Source organism: Phascolarctos cinereus, unplaced genomic scaffold, assembly GCF_003287225.1.
Source record: "Phascolarctos cinereus isolate Bilbo 61053 unplaced genomic scaffold, phaCin_HiC Scaffold_4;HRSCAF=312, whole genome shotgun sequence".
NCBI lineage: Eukaryota > Metazoa > Chordata > Mammalia > Diprotodontia > Phascolarctidae > Phascolarctos > Phascolarctos cinereus.
In genome coordinates this window covers 465,070,087-465,086,268 of record NW_027555847.1, presented here as the reverse complement: position 1 = coordinate 465,086,268, position 16,182 = coordinate 465,070,087, and the positions used below count along the sequence as shown (strand labels likewise).

The following is a 16,182-nucleotide window of genomic DNA, read 5'->3' as shown; positions in this document are numbered from 1 at the left end:
CATGACAGAATCAGGGTAAGGACTTAATTAGCGTTGCCATTCCTACTGTTCCTGCCTATGAATTTTGGATCTTGGTGGGAAAAAGCCTATAATTAGTTGGGGTAAGTTTTGTGAAGCTATCCTCTGCATTCCAGGAAGTTTAAACCCTGAAGTGGTAGAGAAAGAGCTACTATTATCTCTTCCTCCCTAACCCAATACCCATATAATCCATACCAGGATGCAAATAGGTGCAGGGAAGTCATTTAACTCATTAGAAAGTTTTGGTGCAATTTTATAGAGACTCCTAAACTCTGGGACATGAAATATGTATATTATTAGTCTTACTGTAATTTTGGACATTTGTTGTATAATTTATTTTTGTAGAATGATAGATTTGGAGCTAAAAGATAATTTAGAAGTCATCTAGTTTGAACCCTTTATTTTACAGACTTGTAACTGAGGCCCAGAGAGATTAAGTAACTTGCCCAATATAGTGACAGAGCCAGGATTTAATTCCAGGTTTTCTGGCTCCATATTCACACTCTTTCTACCCCACTCTCTTCTTTGTATAATATCTATAATTCTAATATCTTCTCCCCACCACCACCTCCTTCCTTCCTAGGCAGCTTGATAGAGTGGATAGAAGCTTAGGTTCAGGTCCTGCTTCTGACATGTTCTGGCAGTCAGACCCTTAATCTCTGTGTTTCAAACAAGTCTCCAAGATAAGTTGCAGAACGTGTGCTGGCCTGCAGTGGTAGAAGGAGTATTTTACCTGGAGCCCATATGCACTCTATTGAGATTAAGTTGGGGAAAATGGTAACAGATTCTAGGAATATTCTGGGATTAAATTGACTTTGAGAGATCAGAATACAGTATGTATTGGGGGGGAAGGGCAGGGGAAGGAATTTAAGAGGAAGATGATAGAGAGAAAGGAAAAACAGGAAAAGTTGTTACTGATTCACCATGTGATATCCAGGAAAAACACACACACATCAGAGTTCATTATGTGTATCCTGCACTGGCAGGCCCAGTGAGATTTTCTTGGCTCATTTTACAATGGAACTAATTTATAGATATGACAGGGTGTGCTTTATTTCCTTTGAAAATGTTTTCCTAACTTAAGATGTTTCTTGGAGCACTTAACATGTGTACATATATAAGAATTCAGCAAAACATATAATAATACAAACATAAAGCAGTTTCAGTGGAAAATCATGCAGATTTATTGGAAATCAGAAGTATTCAAAGAGGGCCCTCTTGCCTTGATTAAATGAACCCTATCTCTGTAGATATACAGTTAATATCCTGGCAGCTTGGAGAGACCACTGGTCTTGAAGTCAGAAAGCCTTTGTTGACTGCACAGCCATGACTCGATCCACTTCATCTCCCTCAGCTCAGTTTCCCCCCTTTAAAACTAGAATCATACTTGTGCCTCGTGGGAGGTGTTATAAAGAAAGTGTTTTGTAAACTTCAGAGAGAGGTACAAATGTCAGATGATTCCCTGCCCCCTTTCCTAGGGTGACGACAGCCCTTTTCTATTTGTCTGAGCAAGCTTCCCTTCTCAGACTCGGCCTCCCATCTTTCTCCACAACGATTAAAACTCCCCATGTCCCTGCTTTTCAAAGGCATAGTAGTCTGACAGAGAAAACAGCCGTAGGAGGTGTCCCAAGATGCACATAATGACTGTTAAGACTTATTAGAACAAACAGTCCCTTGCTGTAAAGACTATAGTATATATAATGCTGGAAAGAATATTGACATCTTTTCATTGGCATGAAATGAAAGGGGACCTTTTCTACTAATTTTACTGTGAGACATAGATAGTAGGCACTTAATAAATGTTTATGGATTGATTGATGCCTTATACTCCCTGCTGGTGTAGATACTTTCCCAGGCGTCTTAGTCTTGTGTTCCTTCCTCTGCCATATGTTTGTGCTTTTTGAAAACCTGTGCATTCTACAAGTATTATCTTTGAAGTGTCAGCTGTTCCATGAAACCTTTCCTGCTTTTCCTGACTGTTGTGGTCTCTCCCGACTTTGAAACCTCTGTAGCACTTGACTGAATGAAAAAATCCATAATAAGTACGTGTGTTCCAGACACTACAGTGCTTGGGATGGGAATATAAGCAAGCAATACGATCCCTGATTTCAAGGAGTTTACATTGTATTAGAAGAAGACAGTTTACATGAAGAGGAGCTAGAGTTGGCTGAATGTCAACATAGTAGCATGGTTGAAAACAGCTGGAAGGTAGTAATGGCCTGGTTCTGGGCAGGATACCATGAAAGCTCACTATCAGGATTAGAGTTGGGCTTCAGGCAACTTGCCTTACTTTTTTCTTTGTGTTATAGTTATTTATGTATGTTGTCTTTCCCTTATCAGATTGGAAACTCCTTGAATTCAAAGATGGAAAATGATCCATCTTTTTAACTCTTCCTTTCTACATAATTTCTTGTATATAATTAGTACTTAGCAAATATTTGCTAATTTTAACTATAAATGGAAAATTAGTGATGAATGGTAGATTGCCTATAAATAAGTGCTAAGAAATTCAGCTTTATTGAGCTGGGAACAGCCACGGAATTTTTAAAGGAGAATGACTTGGGGAATTTGTTAGTAAAGGAGAGCTTAGAGAGGCTTGGTTACCTCACTTTATTGTAGACTGAGCAAGGTGATTAGGGCCTGGACTGAAGTAGTTACTGTGACAATGGAAAGAATTTTGCAGTTACATAATTAAAATGTACTGATGCTGGTGTAAATTGTCCTTGAATGTTGCTGTAGGAGGCTGAAACTTAATCCAGGTGAGTAGGATTAGCAAGAAATTGATATACTCCTAATAATTGATTGAGGGAGAGGGAATAAATGTTAAGCTGAGAATTTTTTAAAAGAACACAGGAAAATGTAGTTAGGTTTTTTTTATGCAGTTACAATCATTGCATAAAATAATTGGTATTTTTAGTCAAAGAAAAAGGATCCTGTTAACTAATCATCCAACATTTATTAAGTATCTACTATATGTCAGGTACTGGGGGAAAAATAAAAGTCCATTACATTCTAATAGGGGGAGAGAGCATGAACCCATAAAAATACACACTGGGTAACTTCATGGAGTGAGACAGTAACAGGGCAGATCAGGAAAGGCCTTAAGTGGGAGGAATTATTTGACCCAAGCTTTTGTCAAAGGAAACTAGGGACTCTTAGAGGGGGAGATAAGAGAGGTAGTAGGGTCAAACTGTGCCCTATCCATATTTCTCTCCCCTTTCTCATTTCCCCCACAATTGGCTCAATAGAACCATGAAAAGAACTTCAGAATCAGTTTCAGAATTTAAGGGATGGGATTCAGATCTTGACTCTGCCACTAACAAGTTGTATGACCTTGGGTAAGTCAGTATACCACCAATATCCTGATTTGATGATCTTGAAGGTCTTTTTCAGCTCTAATATTCTGTGGTTCTGTGTATTAAATGATTTTTATTGCAGATTTACAGAATAATTGTCCAGTAGCATTGTAGTTGACATCAATCAAACAACAAGCATTTATAAAACACCTCTTATATACCAGGCCTGAGGAATTTAAAGAGAAAAATGAGACAGTTCCTGCCTTGAAAGTAGTTCATATTTCTAATAGGGAGCTAGAACATGCCACATAGAACAGTGGCCAGGGGAGGTAGTTTTGGTCTAGGCTGTCAGAGGAATTATAAGTAGAGTCATAGGGCAATAGATTGTCATCTTTTCCAGTAGCAATTAATTTGGTGATTATTGTCAAAGCCAGGGGTGGGGGTGGGGCAGGACTGGTGGTAATATGTAGTGACAGAGCAGTCAATAAAGAATAGCATTCTAGGTAAGTCCTGATGTCCTGGTGGATGACTGGTTAGGATGTGAATCATGGTCGATCTTGTACTGGAGAGGGAGAGAGAGAGAGACAGAGAGAGAGAGAGTGTGAGTGAGTGTGTGTGTGTGTGTGTGTGTGTGTGTGTGTGTGTGTCTGTCTGTCTGTCTGTCTGTCTTGGAAGGGGGTATCTTAACTCAGATACTAGCCAAGATCACTCAGCCCCAAGTCCAAGTCTTAAGATTGAGTGAATCTCAGTGTGCCCTTCGATGGAGGCCCTGGCATCAAAAGAATCTCTGTACCTGGAGAGAAGAACTGGTCAAGTTCTTATTTTTATTTGTCTTTTTTTTCAGCTTTTCTTTTCACCCCACCAACCTCTCCACAATTGACTCATTAAGAAAAAGAAAACCTTCATAAGAAATATGCTTAGATAACATATTCATCGTCTCCAAAAATTGTCTCATTCTACATTTTAATTCCATCACATTTCTGTTAGATTAGTAGGTGGCATGGTTCATCATCAGTTCTCTGAAATTGCAGTTTGTCATTGCATTGATTAGAGTTCTAAAGACTTTCAAAGTTGTTTTTCTTTATAATGTAATTATATATTTTTCTAATTCTGCTTATTACACTTTGCATCAGTTCATAGAGGTCTTCCCAGTTTACTCAGAAACTGCCCATTTTTTCATTCTTATGGTTTAATAATATTCCATTATATTCATATACTACATTTGTTCAGCTATTCTCCAATAACTGGGTCACTTCTTTAGTTTTCAGGTTTTCTCTTCTGTAAAAAGAATATTTCATATATATGGGTACCTTTTCTCTTTCTTTGATCTCTTTGGGGTATATATCAAGTAGTAGTATTGCTGAATCAAAGGGCTGTTTGCCATAGTTAGACCTTTGAAGGCATAATTCCAAATTGCTTTCCAAATTGACTGTCTCAGACACATCAGTGTGCCTGTTTTCCAGCATCCCCTCCAACATTTATCATTTTCATCTGATGGGTGTGAGATAGAATTTGAATGTCTGTAATCTGCATTTCTTAAATTATTAGTGATTTGGAGCGTTTTTTCATGTAGTTGTTGATAGCTTGGATTTCTTCCTTTGAAAACGGCCTATTCATATCCTTAGCTCTATCAATTCTTATAAATTTGAATCGGTTCCTTACATATCTCGGAAGTTTTTCTGTATCAGAAAAATTTGTTGCAAATACTTTTTCCCAGTTACTGGTTACCCTTCTGGATTTAAACACACTGTTTTTTTTTCAAAGACTTAAATTTTATGCAAACAAAATTGTCCATTTTATCTTCTGTGATCCTCACTATCCTTTGTTTGGTCATGAACTCTTCCTCTATTCATACATCAGCTAGGTATTTTCTTCTGGTTCCTCTATAATTTGCTTATGATGATATCTTTTATGTCTAAATCACAGATCCATTTGGAGTTTACTTTGGCATGCACTATAAGATTTTGGCATAGACGTAATTTCTGCCGGATTACTCTTAAGTTTTCCTAGCATTCTTTGCCACATAAAAATGAGTTCTTAACCCCAGTAACTGGCATCTTTGTATTTATCAAATACTATTCTGAATGTTGTATACCTTAACTAGTTCTACTGATTTAATCTCTATTTTTAAAAAAACTAGTAACAAATCATTTTGATGATTACCACTTTGTAGTATAGTTTGAGATCTGGTACTGCTAGCCCTCCTTCTTTCCCATTGTTTTTCATTGCTTCCCTTGAAATTCTTAAACCTTTAATCCTTCCAGATGAATTTCTTTGTTGTTTATTCTAGCTCTATAAAATAATCCTTTGGTAGATTGATTGCATATTGGTATGGTAGCTTATTTTACTTATTATAGTTAACAATTCACATTTTTAACTTTATTGACTTGACCTAGCCATGAACAATTAATGTTTCCCCTCATTATTTAGGTCTCTATTTCTATAAAGACTGTTTTTAGTTGTATATTTCTAGGTGTGTCTTAGAAGGCAGACTCCCAAATATTTTATGCTTTCTGTAGTTATTTTGGATGGAGTTTCTCTTTGTATCTTTGTACCCCACTTTCTCCTGGGTTGCATTAGTAATATGCTGGAATGCTAATGATTTGTGTGTATTTATTTTATATCTCACAACTTATAGTTTCAATTAATTTTTTTATTTGACTCTAGAGTTTTCTGTGTAAGTCATCATATTAGAAAAAAAATCATAATTTTTTTACTTCTTTGCTTTGTTATTCCCTGGATTTCTCTTTCTTGTCTTATTGGTATAGCTAGCATTTCTAGCACTGTGTTAAATAGTTGTGGTGATAACGGACATCCTTGGTTGATCCATTAGAAAACTTTTCTGTTACATAGATATTGGCTCTTGGTCTTAAATAAACATTATTTACTATCTTAAGGAAAAGTCCATTTATTTCTATGCTTTTGTGTTTTTAAGAGAAATGGAAGTTGGGTTTTGTGAAAAGCCTCTTTAGCATTTCTGTCTTCATGTTATTTTAACTATTTGTGTCATTAATATAGTTTATTATGTTTATACTATTGAATCAGTCCTCCATGCCTAGTAATAAACCTAACCTGGTCATCATGTATAATCTTTCTAATATGTTTCTGCATTTGCAATTTGCTAATATTTTATTAAACATTTTTGTGTCTGTATTCATTAAAGATATTGGTCTATTTTTTTGTTTTTGTTTTTGTTTGTTTGCTTTGTATCTTATCAGAACAAATTTATCAAACATTTGTGAAATTCCTGCTATGGACAGAATAACATGTTAGATAGGGGACAAAGTTTAGATAAGAAATCATCCTTGTTTTCATGGAGCTACTATGATAAGACAGAGATAACTGTAATATACCTCATGACACGATGAATGCCTTAACAAATCAGAGGGCTGCATAAAGTCCAAGTAGGAATGTCAAAACCACATGAAATGTCCAACAGTTATCAATAACACGGGTATTAATTGATTCATCAGCATATACTTGTGAGGCATTCATGCTTTGAGAACCTGATTGTTTTGAGTTGGTGCAGAGGCAGAATTAGTTGTGTTGGCCAAGAGTTTTTTCTTCCTGCTTCTGTTTTGTAGGTCAGAACTAGCACTCCTTAGGGATTTGATTAGTCTGAAGATTTCTTGACTCAAAGATAGATGAATCTCTTTGTTCCTAAGCCGGTTCTAGTTTGGGTCCCATAAAACGCAACTTTGTCCTGCCACCTTGGAGAGTGTCCCAGCTACAGAGCCCTACAATTGGGGATGTAGGTGCAGCACCTTTCCCAATTACATTGACAGCTGTCACAATTAACTTCAGTTTCATACTGACTCTTCAAGCCAAATACATTCATTTACCAGTCGACCTCCATCCTGATTGCATTTCTTTCAGACTCCTGAGGGATTTTGTTCCCTTACTTACTCCTCTTCCTCTGTCTCTCCCTCCCTACTGACTTATTCCTTTAGTATTCATACATGTCCAGATTTTTCTCCATTTTGGAAAACTTTGTGTTGATTCTGCTGACCACTAGATATTGTCTTATTTCTCTTCGCTGCAGAATGGCACCTGCTACTTACATATCCTTATTATCTATTCCATTTTTAACCTCTGGCAATCTGGTTTCCAGTACCTCTATTGAATTGCAGTTTAAAAGATCTAATACTATGCTTATGACAAATCTAAGAGTGGTGTCTTACTTGATTTTAATTTCCTTGTTGTCTGTGTTATTTGGCACGGTTGTGATCACTTGATCCTTTTTTGTAACTCTCTAGATTTCATTTTCTTGATGCTGTACTTTGTACTTAATCTGCATCTGTAACCATTTCATATCAGCTTGATACTTTGACTCTTTTTTCTCCTCTGTCTCCTAACCACGTATTCCCCCAAAGCTCAGTCCTTAGCCCTCTGTTCTTCTCACTTCGTATTTGTTCCCTTTGGTTCAATAAATCTCCTCTAGCTAGGTTTTAACAATTAATGTTCTATATTGATAATTAAAATCTAGATATTTTATCAAGTCTTTGCTCCTGTGTTTTTCAGCACAGAGCACGCATATAAATGAATGATCTAATATCATATCCAACTCAGTGTAAGCAAACCTGAGTTCATCCACAGTGCCTTCCTTGCCCAACAAAAAGCTGTAAAACGTCTTCTCCCCAAGTTGGCTATTGTCATTGATACACTTCTAGTCCATTCAAATTTGGGAATAGTAGAAACATTCTTTGGCTCCTTCCTCAAACCTCTCTGTTTAACCAGTTGCCAAGTCCTGTGGAAATTTGTTTAAAATAGCTTTCTTGTTTACCTGTCCCTTACTTTCCATCACATCCTTCATGCCTGGACTATTTCAGTTGTCTCTTAAACTACTTTTCCAACTTTTATTCTCTTCCCCCTGAAGATCATTCTGCAGAGCAAACAAAGCAATACCAGTTTCATCATGTTAATTCCTTTTTCAGAAATCTGTAACTGCTACAGATGTTCTATCATTTCTCCATCTGGAAGTCAAGGTTTTTTTTAATATGACCTCAGTCTAATCTCTAGAAGACAGAATATAAAAGGGTTTTTTTTTTGATGTTGCTAAATTCTATTTTTTTTTCTTTTTGTTAAAGGTTGCATGATGGAATTTGAATGTTTTCCCAAGAAACTTTATGTTTTGGATCAGTATTATTGAATTTGTGTAATATTGGAAACTACTTCAGACTCTTTTTTGTGGTGTCCTTTTGAGACATTTAACCCAAAGAGGCTGTACCATGGACTACAAAGAGAGCTGCCCAAGTGTTAGCATCCCAAGCTCTGATGAACACAGGGAGAAAAAAAAGAGGTTCACTGTAAGTATGTATATTAACTTGAAGTGTATGGAAAATAATTGAATAGACAAAAGTTTGGAAAACTATATTTTATAGTCCAAGTATTGTCTTATTACAAGAAAACGATCTTTTAAAAATTTGTCTAATGGAACATACAACATTGTTCTTAGAATATGCAGTAGTACTTTGCTAGCATAAGCTAAAGAACGAAGGCTTTAGAAATCATTCAGAGCTCAATTGCATATATTTGTGGCTCCCTTGATAATAATACAAATGGAACCTGTTTTGTTCTCCTTTACTCGAAGTTAAACAAGGACTTTGCTAAGCAAAAGTGTAGAGTCAACAGGGGCTTCTGGCCTATCTTTTAAACTTTGTTGGTAATCTTTCCTCCTACTTGAAATAGACATTCTCATCTTCTCTGTTAAAAATGAGAGAGGATCTGTGGGCGGTCATTTACTTATTTGTGGTGGGACAGTTTACATTTTATTTTGTGACTAATATTTGTTTGTGGCATCTGTTTCTACTGTTGACGCCTTCATTCTTTTAGTCACCAACCCCTAAAAATGTGGTGTCATCTGCAGCTTGTCCTTAGCTGTCAGATCTTTTTTGTTTCTTTCTTAGCATTATACCTGTCATCCTTTCTTTCATTCATACTAGTGTCATAATAATTTTTCCCAAGGATGTGGGATCCAAACCTCACCGACCCAGTCAGCTTTCTGGGCTCATAGCTCTGTTTTGGAACCTGTCTGGTACTTTTACCTTATTACTTCCTATTAAAATAACCTGGTTACTAAGTCCCAATGGAGCTTCCTGAATCTTGCTTGTGGATTCCGAGACAAGTTATGCCAGATCCCTAAAATCTTTCTTTATTTTCTTCCCCTGCCTCTTTTTGGCTTTCTTATTTCCTCTTTCCATTCTGCCTTATCTTTAACTACTTCATTGTACAGGTGCTTACTGTGTACCAGGTACTGTGCTAAGTTCTGGGGATACAAAGAGATGCAAAAAGTAGTTCCACCCTCAAAGAACTTATACTTCAATGGGGAGACAATGTGTCAATAAGTAGGGAGAAAAGATACATGGGCAGTAACCTTAGAAGGTAAGGCTCTAGCAGCTGAAGGGACCAGGAAAGCCGTAAGGGAGGTGGCCTTTGAGCTGAGTCTTGAAAGAAGAAGCAAAGAAGCATGGTCAGAGGTGGGGAGAGGGTGCATCCCAGGCAGAGGGAGATGCCCGGGCAAAGGCAGGGAGTGGGAGATGTAGGGAGAGAAGGGGCTGTTTGTGAGGGAGCCAAAGATAGGCCAGTGGAGCTAGGAAGACTACAGAGGTAATTGTGAAGAACTAAGGTTACAAGGGAGAAGAGAATATAAGAATTCAGAAGAAGACAAAAAGATGAGCTATTTAGAAGTGCTTGCCTACCTCTCTCAAACTGAGTGGCGCCTAAACTTATGTTAGCTTAATCCTCAACTCAAGCACCCCAGGCCTAGCCTCTTGGGGCTGTGATTTATAGTTTATGATTCTGTTTACATAGAGAACCAGATACCTTTGCATCTGCTGCCTTATTGCCCACAGAGGGGAATGTCATTTTCTCTTCTGACTTTTCGTTTTTCCTATTCTATTTCTTTGAATCGAGTTCATTGATTCATTCTTCCTATCCTCAACTCACTCTCAGACAATCAAGAAATATACTGATGGCATGGATGGCTCGCTGTGGTACTCCATCCGTATGACTTAATATGTAGCTAACTAATTTTCTCCTCCCTGCTGCAAGAGATAACCAAGAAAATACCTACTAGGTATAGGTTGTCTATCAGCTCAGAAAGATCAGAAGTCAGTTTGTCTTTGTGGTCTTCTAATTGGTTTCCATTCCTTCCTTCTCTAGCCCATTCTTGACACAGATGCAGAATGACAGAATTAGACTGGTACATAAAAGCCTCTGAAGGGGAGGAAGGTGGAATCATCAGTATGGTAACAGAAGTAACCAAAAACTGGTATTTTCTTGTGGCCGTGACAGTTTTCATGGTCTCCACAGTTAGAATCTGTACTTTCATTCTCTTCCTCCATTTCCACATACCAGCCAAATTCTGTGATTCTGTTGTCTCTGAAGGATGGACCAGATAGAGGAGAGAATGGGAGGAAGGAGACTAATTGGGAGGCCATCCAGGGGCCATCTCTGGTGAGCTTGGATGTTGCCCTAGCCAGGTGATTGGCTTGCTTTTCTTCTGTCACAGCTCATTTGTGCATAGCATCCTGCACATCTTTACCCATTGAAATCCTTCTCTTTCAAGACCGTGAGGCACACTCTACTTTGTGATGCCTTTTGTACATCTTTCCTCTTTATCCTCCAGGTAGAAGTGATCTTTTTACCTCTTGGAATCTCTCTTGCTACTTTGTCCAGGCATTTAATCATGTTTTAACTTGCATAATAATTATTTGTGTATATTTCACCTTCCTCACTAGATTATAAATTTTTTGAGAGCCAGAAATGTTATACTTCATCGTTGTATCCCCAGTGCTTATTAGCTTGGTATAGTAGGTACTGAGTAAGGGTATTTTCACTTGAATTCATGAAATGCTTTGCTCACAGTTAAAGGAATTTCAGGCATGAACAGGTGGGGCAGTTTTCTCCCTAGGGTAGCTTGTGCAAGTCCAGAGGCCTTCCCGCCCATGTTTTGGAGTACGTTTTTTCCTCATTGAGGTAGTTCAGTGTTGTGGAAAGAATGATGAAATTGGATTCAGGAGAGATCATGGCTTGAATTTCAGCTCTTACAGCAGTTGTGCGACTTTGGCCAAAATTTTTTTAACGTCTCTGAGCCTTTATTTACTCATCCAGTTAATAAGGATGCTAATATTTGAGATACCTACCTCACAAGATTCTAAGGAAAACAATCTGTGAGCATTGAAATGTTATATACATGGAATAATAGTTGTTATATTTCAGGACCCTAGAGCCCTCACTGTTCTCAGACATGTATTTTGTGTTTTATGGCACATTTGACATTTCACCAACCCTTTCTCTCTTATTGTGGGTATCCCCGCCCCCCCCCCCCCCGGCTCTGTTCTTGGCTTTCTTCTCCCTCTACAGTTTCTTGGTGACCCCTCCCAAGGGTTTTAATGATCATCTCTATGCCTTTGACTCTTGGATGTATATATCTAGCTCTCCTGTCTTTCCTGAACTCGACTTGTGTGTCACCAGCTGCCCACTGGACTTTTTGAACTGTCCTGTACAAATCTCAAACTCAGCATGTCCGAAAGAGAACTCAACTATCTTTTCCTCCGGAGCTACTTGTTTCCCCAACTTCCTGTTTCTTTCTGGCCCTTCCAGTCACTTAGGTTTACACCTTCTGTGTCCTTCTCAACTCTTCTTCATCACTTAATCAGTTTGTTAATTAGTTGCCAAGTCTTGTTAATCCTGTGTCAACCGCAGCTCTTGCCTCTGTCTCTGCTTGCTAGATTGTCTGCTCTTTGAAAGCAGGAAATGTTTCACTTTTGTCTTTCTATCCCCAGAACCTACTACAGTGCCTGGATTATAGGGGTGGGGAACCTGCAGCCTTGAGGCCACATGTGGCCCTCTAGGTCCTCAAGTGTGGCCCTTTGGCTGAATAGGGCTGCACTTGAGGACCTGGAGGGCCACATGTGGCCTCGAGGCTAGTAGTATGTTATTGTATATATTATGGTATATTATTTTATGTTACGTAAGCATACGTTATATTATGTATTACAGTATATTATTAGAGTCAGCTAGGTGGCACAGTGGATAGAGCACTGGTTCTGGATTCAGGAAGACCTGAGTTCAAATTTGGCTTAGACACTTTCTAGCTGTGTGAGGCGGGGCAAGTTGCTAACCTCTGTTTGCCTCAGTTTCCTCAACTATTAAATGGGTATAATACCACCTACTTCACAGGGTTGTTGTGAGAATTACTTGAGATAATATTTGTAAAGTGCTTAGCACAGTGCCTGGCACATAAAAGGCACTATGTAAATAATAGTTATTATCATTATAATAATAATAATTATTAGTATTAAAATGTAATTATATGTAATTTTTAGTAGAACTCTTCCTGTGTCACCTTGCTTTGTTGTATAAAGCATTTCTGGAAAAAAAAACCTGAAGAGTTTTGGATTTTATCTTTTGTGGAGATTTTATCACCTCCCAAAATATTTAATGAGTATGTTGTAATTTTTTCTACACATTACATGTCCTACAATGAATTTATGTTTAAAAGTATTTCTGAATGTAAATTCTTTGAAGGCCATGTCTTCTATATGTTGAGACAGCATGGTTCCCTGAAGGATGTGGTGGTGTTGATTTTTTCTTTTAAATAATTAATTTATTTATTTTTAGTTTTCAACATTCACTTCCATAAGATTTTGAGTTTTACATTTTCTCCCCCTCCCTGTTGCTGATTTTTTTAAAGCGAAGTTGATGATACTGGTGCATGGAGAAAATCAAGAGACCTGGATTCCAGGGCTTCTAATTAATTCACATCTGATCTGGGGCACTTAACCTTTCTGAACCTAGTTTTATGTACTGGGGATATAACCTAGTAAAATGTAAGCCCTTTGTGGGTGGGAATGGTTTTATATTTCTTTAGTTACAGTTCTTTTTACTTAGTGTGCACATAATTAATATTTGTTGAGTTGAATTGTTGAATTATTTCTTATTTGTAAAATAGATACAAAATACCTTTCCTGCTTACCTCACCGGGTAGTTGTGAGGATGAAGTGAGATAATTAATGCTTGCAGATATACTTTGTAGATTGTAATGCATTATGCAGATAGAAGACACTGTTATTCTAAAGGATGTGGGGTATTTATTTCAACTTCAGCTCTAAAGAAGTTTTCCATAATATAAATAATTGCTCCATATCTATATCATCATACTATACTCAAATGTCTTTATCCTATTCTGTGAATGTTTGGGTATAGGAGTGCCAGTATGGCGAATTGAGTGATAGGAATTTTTAGGAAAAATAAGTCTTTGAGCTGGAAAGGACTAGGATATTTCAAATAAGTTCACTGGAAAACTCAGCAGACAAGGTATTTTTTCTGAACTCGTATAGAACTTTCATTGATGGTAAATAAAGACTTACCTGGAAAATGTCCAAGTCGGTTCTCTACCTTTCTTGGTTTTCTGGGATTCTAATGTGAGAGAGGACATGATACCTCTAACTGCCCACTCTGAAACTTTACTGATTACTCACTAAAGGAGTGGTGTTGACCTCTACTTGCTTAGGAATTAAAGCATAATATTAGAACCACTTTTGTCCTTCCCCTCCCAAACCTGAAACCTAGTCTCAACCAAAACTCTGGAGAAGGGAAAAGTATTTATGCTTTTAAAAAAGTTTTTAAACCTTCTGTTTAGAAGCTAATTTTGTTCTGTGCACAATTGTAGTTTTCTTGAGAATACTTTTCTCTTGAATCATAACTATCTTAATTTTTTAAATGAATAACGTTATTGTATTTAAAACTTTGTATTTCTACAAACCTATGACCTTTGCATTATAAAACAATGAAAGTTTTCTTATGTAATAATTTCATTTGAACTTGTGCATGATAAAAGAAAATTAAACTGGTTCAATGGGCATGATTTTGCATCCTGGTAAATCAGATATACTTGGCACTTTTTGTTTGTAGTTAAATTGATTTTCCCTTTATTTTTACAGGTTTATAAAGTATTAGTTTCAGTTGGAAGGAATGAATGGTTTGTCTTCAGGAGATATGCTGAATTTGATAAGCTTTATAACACAGTGAGTAAGATTCTGTCTACAAAATTCAATTAAAACAAAAATCATCCTAGAAAGATCCAACAACGAAATATTTGAGTTCAATTTACATTGTAATGCTCATTATTCTGATTAACAAAAAGTCAGGTGCTTCATAAAAAATAGCCTCTTGATAATTTAAAAAAAAATGAATTATCCTAAATTCGTCACAAGATCATTTGAAGTACATCTGAGAAGCTTAAAATGTACTTAAAATATACATCAGAGACTGTAAGGGGGACGCCATTCTATCTCCCTGGTAATTGTTAATAATAATATTGCTTGGTAAATCCAACAAATTGATTAGTTTTTAAAGCCTATCTCATGAGCCCAACCATCCTGGTGAGCCCAGGTTTTCTTCTGTGAGACCACTTTGATTAACACTTAGAGATCTTTTACTTTCCCTAGACATAAAGGGCTTGACACAACTGAAATAAGTAACTGATTCTCAGAAGTTCTCTGAGGGCTAGGACTTTTGCTATTTAAATTCAGGAAATGTGTTTTCATTTTTATTCAATGTTACTCATAGCCCAGGGATTGTTAACAAATATCTTCTAAAAATGGGGGGCCAGCATAAACTGTCCCTTACTAATATGTAAAACAATAGTCCAAACATGTTATAACCATTTTTTCTTTTAAATTGAGAGCTGGAATAAGTAATTAAATTAGTACTATGATTTCTCTTACAAGTAGGTGTTCTTGGCATTTAAAACTATTTCACTTTGGGGCAAGACAATAGTTGTCATGTCTCTATCCTAAATTTTATTTCACTGTAATTAAAATGCTGAGGGGTATAGTGGAAAGACCAATGCCTTTGCCCTCAGGAGATATCTAGGCTTTAAAGCTGCAATGCATTTACTAACTGTGTGACCACCAGCAAGTGACTTAACTTCTGTGCTCCTCTGTAAAATAGGGAGAATGATAATACCTTTAGTATCTGTCTCCCAGGAGAAAGGAACAAATAAGATAGTAATGTTTGTAAAGCACTTTGTACATTTCAGAAGTGCAACATCAGTGCCAGCTAGTATTATTTTTTTCTGACACCTTGGGATGGAAAGGCTTCGAGTATTGGCCTGGTGAAAGACTGCTATCTACACATGATAGCAATTATAGCCAAGCTAAGTGTAGACAGACTTAAAATCAGAAAGTTGGCCATTGAATAGTTTAATTCCTTTTTCTAAATAGTAAAGTCCTGGAATTGACATAAAATGCAAAATGCTCTTAGTCTAATGTAGCCCCTTTCTTATTAGAATTTAAAATTATCAAGGGCAGGGACTGTCTTTTTCCTCACTTGAATCCCTGGTGCTTAGCACAGTACTTGGCACGTAGTTTATTGATTGATTGTTTACTCTTCCATGATAGTGGTGGAATAGCTAAGAAGAAAAAAGAAGGTACCAAGAATCACAGTTTTTAGACTGCAAACATTAATTTAACATTAACAGGTGATACTCTGAGTGTGCAATCTTTGCTTGATGACTAATGAATTGATACCCTGATGGAGACCCTAAGCCATATCTATACTAATAATCTTGATATAAATAAAGTTGGAAGAGATTTTGGAGCTAAATGGTAAGATAGCTCCCAGATTCTCGTTGGAGAGGTGAATAAGTAATTTGCTGGCTTTGGTTCTGTGCTCCCTAAAACAGTTTTACAGATCATTTGCTCGTTTCACCATACATGCAATGTTCTGAACAAATGGACTACCCTGAAGATAGTTACAGCTCATATGTTATCATCTGTTGCAGAACTTAATAAGATACTCTAGACTAAGGCAGTAAATTACTTGGTACCCAGTTATCCAAGCACAGCATGGGTAGGTGCTG

At 37.0% G+C, this 16,182-nt stretch overlaps 1 protein-coding gene across 11 annotated transcripts in view; it reads left to right on the top strand.

Moving 5' to 3' along the window:
• SGK3 (serum/glucocorticoid regulated kinase family member 3) overlaps positions 1-16,182 on the top strand; it is a 155,212-nt gene that overhangs the window by 58,855 nt on the left and 80,175 nt on the right. For 7 of the 11 annotated variants that reach the window (XM_021002174.2, XM_021002169.2, XM_078153380.1 and 4 more), the window contains 2 exons: positions 8,402-8,620; positions 14,261-14,344. In XM_021002174.2, coding sequence (XP_020857833.1) covers positions 8,543-8,620; positions 14,261-14,344 — 162 coding nt within the window. In that variant the 5' untranslated portion in view covers positions 8,402-8,542. The remainder of the gene's footprint in view (positions 1-8,401; positions 8,621-14,260; positions 14,345-16,182) is intronic. The other 4 variants (XM_021002178.2, XM_021002177.2, XM_021002176.2 and 1 more) reach the window with 2 other exon arrangements.